The sequence below is a fragment of the Natator depressus genome, chromosome 5 (genome assembly GCF_965152275.1).
Source record: "Natator depressus isolate rNatDep1 chromosome 5, rNatDep2.hap1, whole genome shotgun sequence".
Lineage (NCBI taxonomy): Eukaryota > Metazoa > Chordata > Testudines > Cheloniidae > Natator > Natator depressus.
Genome location: NC_134238.1, coordinates 41,495,223 through 41,509,136, shown reverse-complemented (window position 1 = coordinate 41,509,136; position 13,914 = coordinate 41,495,223). Strand labels below are relative to the sequence as shown.

General features: G+C 42.1%; 1 protein-coding gene across 5 annotated transcripts in view; it reads right to left on the bottom strand.

Moving 5' to 3' along the window:
- The window catches only part of ERBIN (erbb2 interacting protein), a 208,224-nt gene that overhangs the window by 79,745 nt on the left and 114,565 nt on the right, over positions 1-13,914 (bottom strand). For all 5 annotated transcript variants that reach the window (XM_074952640.1, XM_074952637.1, XM_074952636.1 and 2 more), the window contains 2 exons: positions 4,273-4,351; positions 42-131 (listed from right to left, as the gene is read on the bottom strand). In XM_074952640.1, coding sequence (XP_074808741.1) covers positions 42-131; positions 4,273-4,351 — 169 coding nt within the window. The remainder of the gene's footprint in view (positions 1-41; positions 132-4,272; positions 4,352-13,914) is intronic.

Genomic DNA, 13,914 nt, shown 5'->3' with positions numbered 1-13,914 from the left:
AATTAATATTGTAGGGTTTTCAGACTCAAATTTAAACTTACCTGCCAAAATTGGCTGGCAAAAACTCAAGGAAAGCATCATTCAGGTACAGCTGTGTTAGGTTTAACAGTTGGGAAAATCCATCTGGAAGCCTAGATAAACAAAAAAAAAATTTAGGTAGTGTTTTTGTTTCAATGAAGCATAGGTAATTATATCGTATTCTCTTATAACACAGTATAATTTGTTTAGTATAGCATAATGAACATATATGCTAAAATTAAGGCTTATCAGCATTTCTACAAGGCTGTCTCAGCCTGCACTGGGCTAACTGTTCATACAAGAATCAGTTTCAAGGCCCTTGTTTTTCAATGCTATGAACAGGTTATGGTCTAGTTATCTGAAAGGCTTGTTTTCGCACTGCAACCCACTGTGGAAGATGCACTCAGTAGAGCTACCGAAGCTAACGAAAAACTAGTAAAACTTTTTGAGTTAGTTTGTTTTTTAAGGGTGGAAGTGGGGTGATGGTCATTTTCAGCAGAAATCCCACCTGTGCTAGCACTACTTCTAGAAACTGGGCCAAGCCTAAATCTTGTCACCAGGGAGACAAGAGCCATCGCTTCTGCCAAGTCTTATCCAAGGAGACGAATATGCAAAATGGTCCATGGTTTGTGCTCCATGAAATAAACTAGACAGACTGGATTCTTTTTAATTAAGCAACTTATATTTGAGGAAGACTAATGTACATTTGTCCACCTTCTTCAGAGAACTGGCAACTTCTAAAAATGTTGGTAATGGCATTCAAATGTTATGGCTGTAGGTGCCTAAGAAATAGCAGTAGAAACAACAGAAATAGCAGTAATTTCCTATTTTAAAAGATTTGACTTCGACATTAAAGTAAAACACAAAAATAATGTTCCCAGTCAGCCGAGAATCTACACGTTTCTGCCCACCCTAGGAGATGGTATTGTGGTTCCCTGCACCTTCTGTAGTTTTAAAAACCAAAAGTTTATGTAAACATTAGTGTCTCTATAGTAAGGTAACACAATGCTTCCATTAAAAGCTCAGTTTAGGGCCAAAACCAAGACTTGAAAAATACACTCCAATAGTGAAAGGGAAGCCCAAGAAATTGTCCAAATCATACTTTCCTGAACAATTTCAACTTTAATCTTAAAAAAAAAAAAAAAAAAAAAAAAAAAAAAGGGGGGGGGGAAGAGGTTCTAACCCTTATAGTCTTACAAAGATAACAAAAATCTGACCCTCATGTAAAGCAGTGTGTGCTATATCAATAAATATTTACTTATTTATTTATCCTTATCCAACATACCCACTCAGCCCTTATGCCTACAAAGTTCAATAGTTTTAAACTGACTAGAGCGTAGTGGATCATCTGATCAATTAATCAATACAAATTTAGTACAGTTTACCTTCTACTTAATTAGCAATAATTATGTAATTATACAGTTACACATTAAAATATAAATCATTATATAATTATATATGTGCATGCACGTAATGTTGGATTTATTTTCAAATGGTATTTTATTAAGGTTATAAAAATTTTAAAAAATGTTAATCCCTTTCTTAATTTTTGTATATATCTATTGAAAAAGATGATGTGTATATAACTACACACAAAAACTATGTTAAAAGAATATCAAGGTTGCAAAATCAAGCAAAAGTAAGGAAAGTAAGGAAATGCCAGAATTAAGGTTGTCTGTGCAACCCTAAGTCACCTCCCATATGTGTATCCATTAAGATACTGTCTTTAATAACAAGGTCACTTCCTCCCTCTGCTTCCCCCTGAACTCCTGTCTCATTCAGTGCACAGGACAGATGGAATTCACAGAACCAATAGCTATTCTTGTTTTATCCTTATTTTTCAACATGTGACACTGTCTTATTTACTACACATATTCAAACCTTGCTCTGAATACTGAGCTCCTCATAGGCTTTTTCCATGGCACTCTTCACTAAAGTATATGAGTGCTTCCCAAACATTAATGAACTGATTGGCACAACAACCCTGTGTGTGGTGAGGTGGTATGATCCCCATTTTAAAGATAAGGAAGTGAGGATCAAAGAAATTAAGGTCAGAACTGTTCATTAATTTTGGTTGCCCACTTTGAGATATCTAGGACTTGATTTTTCACAGTATTTAGCATTATATAACACACTGTGTTCTAGCCCAGTGATTTCAGTTGCACCTATTAGTACTCACCCAAGGATTTCAAGTCTGCCACCCAGAAAATAAGGAACACACAATTAGTGAGCACCTATGAAAAGTTTGGTTTAAGTAACTTGTTTAGCATCACTCAAGAACTCTGTGGCAAAGGCAGGGAAAGAATCCAGTTTTTAGAGCAGCATTCAACTGATTTAACCTAAGTCCATGCTTTCTCTTCCCCATTCACTACACACCTTTCAACTGCCTCATTCACTAAACTCCTTCCAAATTCTGCTCAAATGAAGCAGGGCTCCCACTAGGGTGGCCAGATGTCCCAATTTTATAAGGACAGTCCCGATATTTGGGGCTTTTTCTTATATAGGCTCCTATTACCCCCCACCCCCGTCCCGATTTTTCACACTTTCTGTCTAGTTACCCTAGGTTCCACAGACAACAGCCACATTCATTACACAACCCTGATAAGTTTCCAGAACACTGTCCATCCTGTGCACTCAAAGATGCAGAGGTCCTGTGGAAAAACACAGTACATAATCATGTGAAGACTGCATCATAATGCAAATGCACAAGGGGGCTGAATTAAGGTTGCACAGGTTACCTTACTTTTGAGTGCTTGACTTTGCAACCTTAACATGCTTTTAGATGTAGTTGTGTGTGTAAGGTTTTTTTTTTCTTTAATTGAAAAAAAATAAAATTCCATCCTGTGGAACCATACTGATACCCACATGGTTCATCAACAGGGTTGGAACTCTTAGATCCACAGCACAGGCCTCTGCCACTTGAGGTAAAGGAGTAACTCAGAACAGTTGTAGGTTGTGTCATCCTCTGTGTGGATCAGCCTCTAGATCAGTGGTTTTCAACATGTGGCCCATGGACCCGTGGGAGTCTGCACACTATGTCTAAGATTTCCAAAGGAAATCCAAAGCACCTCCATTTGAAATTTTGTAGGGGTTCTCAAATGAAAAAAGGTTGAAAACCACTGCTCTAGATCCATTGCTATTTGCTGACAGGGGAGACCCAAGAACCTTGGGTTCAATTCCAGATTCTGGAGGGGAGTATGTTCTTGTGGGCACACTCTACTGCCCCATTCCCCTCCAAGTCTGCCCATTTCTGCCATTGCCTGCTCCAGCCTGTCCCAGTGTCAGTCCCGTCTCTCCCTCAACAACCCCCTTATGGTCCCAGTCTCATTTCCCTGCCTCAGCTCCTTGTCCCAATCTATCTCCCCATCCTGGCTCAGTTCTTGTCCGATCTGAATTTCAATCAGGCTGCTTCTGCCTCCATGCTGATTGGACACCAGAAACAGTCTCACTGTTCTTCATTCCAGTGCCACAGACACCTCTAGCAGCCAAGAGCAGCAATTGCAGGGAAATTCTTGCTCAGAGCCTGCAGTCCTGGGCTTGGGCCTGATCAGTGCAGATGGACTCTGGAGAATTTACCTGCCAAACTCGAACAAGTTGCTACTATACAGTAATTATTATTATATTATTTATTTGCTGTGGCAAATGAAAATTTTCAAAAGTTTATAACTTGGCCAAATTTGGGCAAACAGTCATACAAACATTAGATAGCCTGGTGTAAGGGACATGCTATCTCCCTGCTAAATTTCAAGTCTGTGCTTCAGAGCATGGGGGCACTAGCACATCACAATGAAAGAGTCATAAGAATTCAGTTTGTTTGTTTTTCTCTTAACCATGGGCAAATATATATTCTTCCTCTAACCCTGTTTGCAGAAATGGTTGAATTGTTTTTGCTGAAGCTTTAATCAAACTAGGGTTACCAACTTTGGTTGGACGAATTCCTGGAGGTTTCATCACATGACATTACCTTTAATTAAAGATTAATCTTTAATTCCTGGAGTCTCCAGGACAATCCTGGAGGATTGTATCCCTAAATCAAACTCAACCTGAGTCAAACATCCAGCATAGAAAATTTCAGCCTGGACAGTTACAGACTGGCAAAGCTGTAAGCAACTGAAAAAGAGCATCTTATAATGGGACCTGCTGGGCAACTTTAATTATGGGAGGCACTACGAGCGCCATATGTAGCTATACAGACATACAAGGAAGTTTAGGTTTTGTTATCAGAATGAAAAAAAAAACAAAACAAACACTTACTTTGAAATTGGATTTACACTGGCCTCAACAATTGCCAAAACTTTACAGTTTTTGATGTTTTCTGGAAACTCCTGTATGCCTGTTAAATAAAGAACAGAAAAAACTATGTTAAGTTATTAAACTCAATCACAGGCAGAAAAATGTTTAATTTAAACCATAAAAAAACTAATTCATTTACCAATTAATGCAGTGGTTCTCCAATTTTTCATTTCGAGGACCACTTCATATGAGAAATATCCTTTTTCATGCACTACCTTCTCTCACAATACCTGTTTGATACCCACTATTTGTTTCTCAAAATGCTTCATTCTGTGCTCTATCAGGAAAGGCTCCCACCAACACTCCAGAGAACCACTGCAACAGTGATTTTCATAGATCAGTAAGGCAAATAAAGGGCCTGATCCAGAGCCTTTGGGTCAGCCTTCAATCAATTACACTAAGATACATTTTCAGTAACTAATTGTGCTCCCCTTCTCCCCTGCCAAATTTAGACAGACTATAGATCAAGACCACCTGATGGGTTTATGTGGCCTGCAAGACATGTTCAGATTATGCAGAATATAAACTTCATTCCTTTAAATAACTAAGAGTCTGGCCTTCATGATTGCAGAGAACTTCCAAATGTTAATTAAGTGTAATTGATGCTGTTGTCTTCCTAACTCTGCAAACAGCCTGAAACAATGATAGGCTTTGTTTTCACTGCCCAGAAAAGCATGTTTTTTTTCCTCACAGGATAACAGGCATAGAAAATAGAGGCTGCTACAGGCCATTACAATTTGATCCCACTGAGGGTTACCAAAAGAAACTACACCATTTGCTCAAGAAATTCCCTGAAAAAGCACAAGAACAAATCTGCACAGACACACCCCTAGAACCTCAACCAGGGGTATTCTATCTGCTACCCAAGATCCATAAACCTGGAAATCCTGGATGCCCCATCCTCTCAGGCATTGGCACCCTGACAGCAGGACTGTCTGGCTATGTAGACTCTCTCCTCAGGCCCCACGCTACTGTACTCCCAGCTATCTTCGAGACACCACTGACTTCCTGAGGAAAACTAAAATCTAGTGGTCATCTTCCAGAAACCACCATCCTGGCCACTATGGATGGAGAAGCCCTCTACACCAACATTCCACACAAAGATGGACTACAAGCCGTCAGGAACAGTATCCCCGATAATGTCACGGCAAACGTGGTGGCTGAACTTCGTGACTTTGTCCTCACCCATAACTATTTCACATTTGGGGACAATGTATATCTTCAAGTTAGCGGCACTGCTATGGGTATCCGCATGGCCCCACAGTATACCAACTGTTTTATGGCTGACTTAGAACAACGCTTCCTCAGCTCTTGTCCCCTAACGCCCCTACTCTACTTGCGCTACATTGATGACATCTTCGTCATCTGGACCCATGGAAAAGAAGCTCTTGAGGAATTCCACCATGATTTCAACAATTTCTATCCCACCATCAACCTCAGCCTGGACCAGTCCACAAAAGAGATCCACTTCCTGGACACGACAGTACTAATAAGCGATGGTCACAACCACCACCCTATACCGGAAACCTACTGACCGCTATACTTACCTACATGCCTCCAGCTTTCATCCAGACCGCACCACACGATCCATTGTCTACAGCCAAGCTCTAAGATACAACCGCATTTGCTCCAATCCCTCAGACACAGACAAACACCTACAAGATCTCTATCAAGCGTTCTTACAACTACAATACCCACCTGCTGAAGTGAAGAAACAGATTGACAGAGCCAGAAGAATACCCAGAAGTCATCTACTCCAGAACAGGCCCAACAAAGAAAGTAACAGAACACCACTAGCAGTCACCTTCAGCCCCCAACTAAAACCTCTCCAGCTCATCATCAAGGATGTACAGCCTATCCTGAAGGATGACCCATCACTCTCACAGATCTTGGGAGACTGGCCAGTCCTCACTTACAGACAGCCCCCCAACCTGAAGCAAATACTCGCCAGCAACCACACACCACACAACAAAAACACTAACCCAGGAACCTATCCTTGCAACAAAGCCCGTTGCCAACTCTGTCCACACATCTATTCAAGGGACATCATAGGACCTAATCACATCAGCCACACCATCAGAGGCTTGTTCACCTGCACATCTACCAATGTGATATATGTCATCATGTGCCAGAAATACCCCTCTGCCATGTACATTTGCGTAGAGACTGTTTGGTCTGGCCAAAGAATAAATGGACACAAATCAGACGTCAAGAATTATAACTTTCAAAAACCAATCAGAGAACACTTCAACCTCCCTGGTCACTCAATTACAGACCTAAAAGTCACAATACTCCAACAAAAAACCTTCAAAAACAGACTCCAATGACAGGTTTCAGAGTAACAGCCGTGTTAGTCTGTATTCGCAAAAAGAAAAGGAGTACTTGTGGCACCTTAGGGACTAACCAATTTATTTGAGCATAAGCTTTCGTGAGCTACAGCTCACTTCATCGGATGCATCCGATGAAGTGAACTGTAGCTCACGAAAGCTTATGCTCACGAAAGCTTATGCTCAAATAAATTGGTTAGTCTCTAAGGTGCCACAAGTACTCCTTTTCTTTTTGAGACTCCAATGAGAAACTGCAGAATTGGAATTAATTTGCAAACTGGACACCATTAAATTAGGCTTGAATAAAGACTGGAAGTGAATGGGTCATTTCACAAAGTAAAAACTATTTCCCCATGCTAATTTTTCCCCCGTCTGTTACTCACACCTTCTTGTCAACTGTTTGAAATGGGCCATCCTGATCATCATTACAAAAGTTTTTTTTCTCCTTCTAATAGCCCACCTTAATTGATTAGTCTCATTATAGTTGGTATGGCAAAACCCATTTTTTCCATGTTCTCTGTGTATATATATACCTTCCTACTGTATTTTCCACTGCATGCATCCGATGAAGTGGGTTTTAGCCCACAAAAGCTTATTCCCAAATAAATTTGTTAGTCTTTAAGGTGCCACAAGTACTCCTCGTTCTTTATGCATTAACTAGTCCACCATAAAATCCTAATGCAGACATGGCACTGTAGTTTTGCTGTGAGGTAAGTTAAGACAGGCCAATCACAGGTGGGGATTCAGCATTAGCCTCACCTAGCTACCTCTCATTAAAGTTTTTATTAAAACTACAATGCTTTGACTCCAACAGGATTTTACAGTGGGACAGCTAATGCAGATTAGTTATCCCACTGTAAAACAACACCACCTGCTGCAGTGAAGGTAACTTCAGAGGTGGAAATTTTCCTACCTCCTATTAATTTCATTGGGATGGTGACTCTAAAGCCCAATTTTGACTCTTCAGTGTCAATGTAATATTACTCACCCCAAGGCAAGATTAACTGTCCTGTTTCTCAGGTTCAGCAAAGAGGGTTACCATTCCTCAGCACACACCACCACCCTCAGCCTCAAATTAATTCATACCAGTAAGTGAGACAAGTTGCAGCATTTGCTGAGTAGACCAAAATATTTAAATATTTACAACATACAGAATCACAAATGATCATGTAAGCAAATGCAATGTGGAGTGTAGGAGTGAAGCCCACGAAGAAATGGGAAATAACTTCTGCAGGGTAGGAAATGCTCAGGGGTGAACAGAAGAGAGAGGAGAGAAACAGGGAAAGAAAAAGAAGGGTGGGGAAGGAAGAGAAACAAAGGGCTACCTTTGTGATGGTCTAAAGGCATGGCTACACTTGCAGATGTAGAGCGCTGTGAGTTAAACCAGCCCTTGGAGAGCGCAGTAGGGAAAGCGCTGCAGTGTGTTCACACTGTCAGATTCAAGCACACTGGCGTGGCCACATTAGCAGCTCTTGCAATGCCACAGAGAGCAGTGCATTGTGGTAGCTATCCCAGCATTCAAGTGGCTGCAACATGCTTTTCAAATGGGGGTGGTGGGGGTGGAGTATGACAGGGAGTGTGTTGTGTGTATGTGGGGGGAGAAAGGGGGAGTTTTGGGGTGCTGAAAGTGTGTCAACATGCTGTCTTGTAAGTTCAGACAGCAGCAGACCCCTCCCCCCCCGCCCACCTCGCTCTCACACACTCACAGCAAGCAGTATTCCACAGTAATGATTGCTTTGTCCCGGTGCTGATAAACATGCCGGCTGTCAGAAACAGAGTTTTGAAAGGGGATATCTGCATTCCTACAGCCAAGTTCAAAACAATGACAAGAGTGGCCACTTGACTTAAGGGGATTATGGGACGTTTCAGGAGGCCGATCACAGCGCAGTAATACAACACCTCACTCACACTGACGCTGGGGCGTTTCAGCCAAGGCGCAGCAAGCATTATGCTTCTTGTGGAGGTGGATTATCAGGAGTGCTCCAGCTGCAGAGTCCAGGCGCTGTAAGTGCCTTGCAGGTGTGGACAGGTCGGGAGTTAGGGTGCCCGGGGCTGCTTTAATGCACTCTAACTTGCATAGTATAGCAAAGCCCTAAAAGTAAATATTTTCTCACTGAGTGACTCTGAATGCAACAATAAAGTATTGAACCAACAGCTAAATATTCAGCAAACCTCTAATTCAAATCAGTGGTAGTCCCGGTGTAGATTCAGGTAATACTGTCAAATCCACAGGAATAGTGCTATGGCCCCAACTTTTACTCCTGGGGGAATTCTGCACCACTGCACATGCACAGAATTCATGTCCCACACAGATTTCTTTGCTTCCCTGCCACAAAAAAAAAAAAAACTTTCTGACAGGGAAGCAAAGGGAAGCTGCAAGAGAGTGGTCATGCACCACTCCCCAGCAGTGCAGGTGCATTGTTTCGGGTGCACAGAGCAGCCAGCAAAGTGGTAAATCACGGGAGGAGCAGAGTTGGGGACACCTCAGCCAGTGGCTCCTACTCTGTGCCAGGCTCAGGTACTAATCCTGGCTGGGCTGGAGAGGACAGAATTTCCTCTTCCCCTGTAAGGAACGGCCCGGGCTGGGTCAGACCCACCCCCAGAAACCTCTCCAGCTGCAGGAAGCGCTGAAACCCCCACTTCCTGCCACCATTGCTCCTCAGCCGTGGCGGGGGAGGGGGTCACTGTACAGGGAGCTGCTCCCCCACCGCCTAATCCCCATGCATCCGGACCCACCTCATACCCAGATTGCCCTGCCAAGCCTCACCCCCTGCACCCAGAACCCCCCCACCAACCCCACATCCCAACAACCCTCACCCCCTGTACCCAGACACCCCCTGCTGAGCCCCAACCACCTTCACCTAGATCCCCCTGCGGAGTCCCACTGTGTCTGTACCCAGAACCCCTCCCTCCCAACAAGCCCCTGTTTATCCAGATCTCCCTTACACCCGGGCCCCCCACCAAGCTGCCCGCACCCAGATTGCCCCACACAGAAGCCTATCACCCCACACCTGGATCTCCCTACGCTAAGCCCTCCATATTTGTATCCTGCTGGGCTGAGCCTGCCTGCCTACAGCTACTGTGCTTGGCACAGAGGGGCAGGGCCCCCGGGTGTTTCTGGGGCAATCCTGGTCCTTGCGCGGGGTGGGAGGGTGATCTCTTACCTCTGTGCAGTCAGTGGTTTGTGCTACCCACTGCCATTCTGGAGCCTCCAGATTTATTTATTGACAAATGAAATCGGCAGAATTTTGAAGAATTTTCCAATATTGTGTGCAGAATTTTTAATTTTTTGGTGCAGAATACCCTCAGCAGTAAGCTTAGGAACAGTCTCTAGGAGGACCCCTTCAGTGTGCCAGACTCCATAGGGGGTCCCACTCCTCCTCCAGGGTAAGCCATGCCGCTTTACTGCTTCCTTAGATTGGGCCTTTACCACTCCTGCTTTACACTGTGAGCTCCATTCTGTGAGCATAGTAAGACAGAGCCCTGAGGGAAACTTAACCTTAGTGAGCAATGAACCTCCCACAAGCATCTGCCGTGACAGTCAGTGATGTAGCTGACTAGAACACAGCATAGGAAGATCTTGGATAGCACAGAGAAATGAAGGTTACCGCAAAGTACATTCTAGTTAGCCAGAGCTCAAAGCTCTCTCCCGCTGTCAGTCTGACTTCCTCAATCAGACTTCCCAGTGAGCATCCCCCTGACTCCTCCAGTAGCCAATACTTAACTTCCACCTCACAAGTCCTTAATATCTAAACTGGGGAGATGTGGCTCTGCCTCCGTGCTGAGAGGCAGGGAGTCTAGATCTCTCTGGGTCACTGGTTACTATGTGTCCACATCCAGGCAATTGGATCTGCCACTGTATTCTCAAGAGCTCTGCTGATATGGGACCTAAGGCCCCAGACAACCAGGCATCATTCACACCTGTGTCTTAGCCTGCCCCAAGAACATACACAGTCTCTCTTCACCCACCAGGTAACAATGCAACACACAGGGGAAACTGAGGTATACACTGGCTTCATAAAAACATTACAAAACATTTGGCCGTCACAAATATACCATGCCCACTGAGATTAATTAAAAAGAGAAACCATCTCTATCCATCAAATAAGTTTGACGCCCCTTCTGAAGAAGAAAAATGCATTTTTTAATACTTAACATGTAGGTATGTAAAAATTATATTATATGTAAACTGATGATTACCACAACTTAATACTTAAACAACTTTTTAAAAGAAAGTTACAAGTAGACAAAAATTATGTTTTTGTTAAATTAATAAAGCCCAGAAAATAAAAGATGGGGATAGCAAATGGAGCTGGGGAGTTGGGATGGGGACTAAAACAGAACTACAATCGTTTTAATTATATTTTCATTAAATTTGTCTTCTGGTAAATTTGTTTTCTGATCTATGCTGTAATTCAACAACAACAACACAGAGATGAAAAAGTTCCAAAATTAAAATATTGGCTTAGTACTCTAAACTCGTGTGTGTATCAGAAAATCAAAACATGCATAATTTCCATGATCTACGTATTTACAAGTTTTACAAGAAAAGAACAATTTTTTTTATTCTTATGGTTCAAACAAAAACTGAACAAATTTAACACACGTTTTCCAAGAAAAGTTCACTTTTAAGAGTAAGCAGAGAAATTTGTATCTCAAAAGATTTTAAATAAAGTTATCAGGAATTGAAAAAAGCTAGAAACTATAACTCATAACTATAGTGCTCCAAAAATTGTTATACAACAAAAGGTTATTTCCAAAAACCTGAAATACCCAATAGCTACATTCCACTTGCAGCATGAAGTCTCTATTTGACCTGCATCAAGTAATGCCATCCAAATCTCCTGATAGAACAAGCCTAATACGGCATGAAACTTTAAACCAATGTATGAGATATACACTATGAAGAATCTTCTGCGAGGCTTGACTAATGTTCCAGATATAATTAAGGAGGCCTCTTGAAGTCATCTGTCATTAACTGAGAGTGTACCTCAAGATTTAATGTATTGCTTAAGGGTGTCACTTTTCTGCTTAAAATGAAGGAATGGTATTGGGAATAACTTCTGTTACAACCCTGGCTGAGCTCATGCTTGTGGTCTGACACCAGGCTGCTGTACTGGACCGAACCTTTGGATCTCATGTGCCTTTAAATTTACTGGGTCTGAGCAGCATCCAGACACTGTCTCTTATTCCAGCCTCTCTGGCACACACCAAGCCTACAGACACCCTGTACCATCTTATTGGGAGGCTGGACCGAGTGATCCAGCTATCCAAGGCCTCAAGACCAGTGCTGAACCCCTAATTCTGCCCACCAATTTAAGCATCCCTTTCCCAGAGCTCCACCCCTTACTGTTTAACCCTTTAAGCACCCTGTGATAGTTGAAAAAGGGAGCACACAGACTTTACAAAGGAACTTCTAAACAGACAGACAAAGCACAAGAGATACAGATATAGATAAAAGTAACAAACACCTGCACGTAAAACCCCTCTCCCTCTAGTGTCCTTACCACTCTGAAAGCCCTTTGGATTTTGGTTGGTATCCTTTCAGGGTCCCAGTACCCTCCTGCATCTCACTCTTCTTGCTCATTCTTCTGGTTGTCTACAGAGGGACAGTGAGAGCACCCGGGCACACAAAAATCTGGCCCTTAAATAAAATTTTGGCCTCCTCTGTCAGGTGACCTTCGGACTTGTCAGGTAATCAGCTGCTGAACTCACAGGCCTCTCCTCCTCATGCATCTAAACTGGAACTAGTAGTTCCCATGGAATTGCAGACAGCCTGCTGTTCTAGCATAAACACATTTGAACAGCAGTCCATCAAGGCTGAGGAATTTTGATTACTTTCCCATTGTTACCTTTTCTGCTAGATGTAAGAAATTCTTCTAATATCTCCTGGGTGACCCAGCTCAAGATGGAAGTCACAGGGAAAAGTGAAGGGCACAGTACAGTTTACAATCCAATTCTGTTCACAAAACAGAATGGTGTTTGTAGATTGATTTAGATTTACACTAATCACCCAACTTTTTATCTAAAACCAAAAGAATATCTGGTGAGCAGACACAGAGGACTAGACAAGTGAGCTGGCAGAAGAGAAGAGTAGATTGGCTGGGAGGTAGGATTTTTGTTGTTTTTATTAGATAAATGGATAGTTAAGTATTCTGAATGAAAATATCAGCTATTGATGGACTGAGAAAATACATTTAAAGGTTTTTTTGGTGGTAATTTCTTGCTCATAATTGACTTATGAGTGCAAGACAGTGCAGTCTGAGCTATGCAGATTGGCTGGTGGATGCGCTGCTGTAACATCATCTATTCTATTTTTAATTAGAGAAAGAAAGGAATGTGTGTTTTGTTATGAACAGCTCAAACAGGAACTGGTGATTTTCTACAGCATATAACTCAGCCAAATGTGAATGAATTTCCATGAATCTACTTGTACCCTCCTGCAAAATTTCAAAACCCTACTGCAAGCTATGGAAGCAACAAAGCTCTCCAAAGAAAGACTACAAGGTTTTTTTTTTTAATAATGGAAAGTGTTAGGCAACCTTAACACTTTTTTTGTATTTATAAAACCAAGGCCACAACTGTGCATGTGCTTAAATGTTAACGATATGAACAGTCACCCTTTAATGAACTACTCAAGTGAGCAAAATAAGCATTCCAACATGAGCATGGTGGATAAAACATTTATTTTTTAAAAGAATGGGATAGTAATCAGTAAGTTTTAAGGTGGCTGGGAAGGCACCGGATGATTGGTGGCAAAATATTTCTTAGGCATGGCAAAAAATGCCAAAGGTGACTCTGCTTGTAAAAGGTATGAACCTATCCTCTCTACTCCCCTGGTGGTTTTGGAGGGAAAAAAAGGGAATTACTAAGCCAGAAGTTGAAGTACATAAGAAAAGTGTGCAGGTAGCCCATTAATTAATGTATTTAAAACTTTGAAAACTATCAAGAAACCAAATTTGAAATGGCACAAGGAAAAATAAATTAGGCCAAATCTCAGTTGGCATTTCTCTTGGCAAGCAAAACACCTTAATTTGGTTCCACTTACTTGAACAAGGGTATACTAAACAAACCCAATTTTTTCAATCTTCCCTCATATGTCATATTTTCAAGACCTTTCATAATTTTTGTTGCTCTTCTCTAGACTTTCTCCAATTTGTCCACATCTTTCCTGAAATGTGGTGCCCAGAACTGGACACAATACTCCAGTTGTGGCCTAATCAGCATGGAGGAGAGCAGAAGAATTACTTCTTGCTTACAGAACTCCTGCTAATAC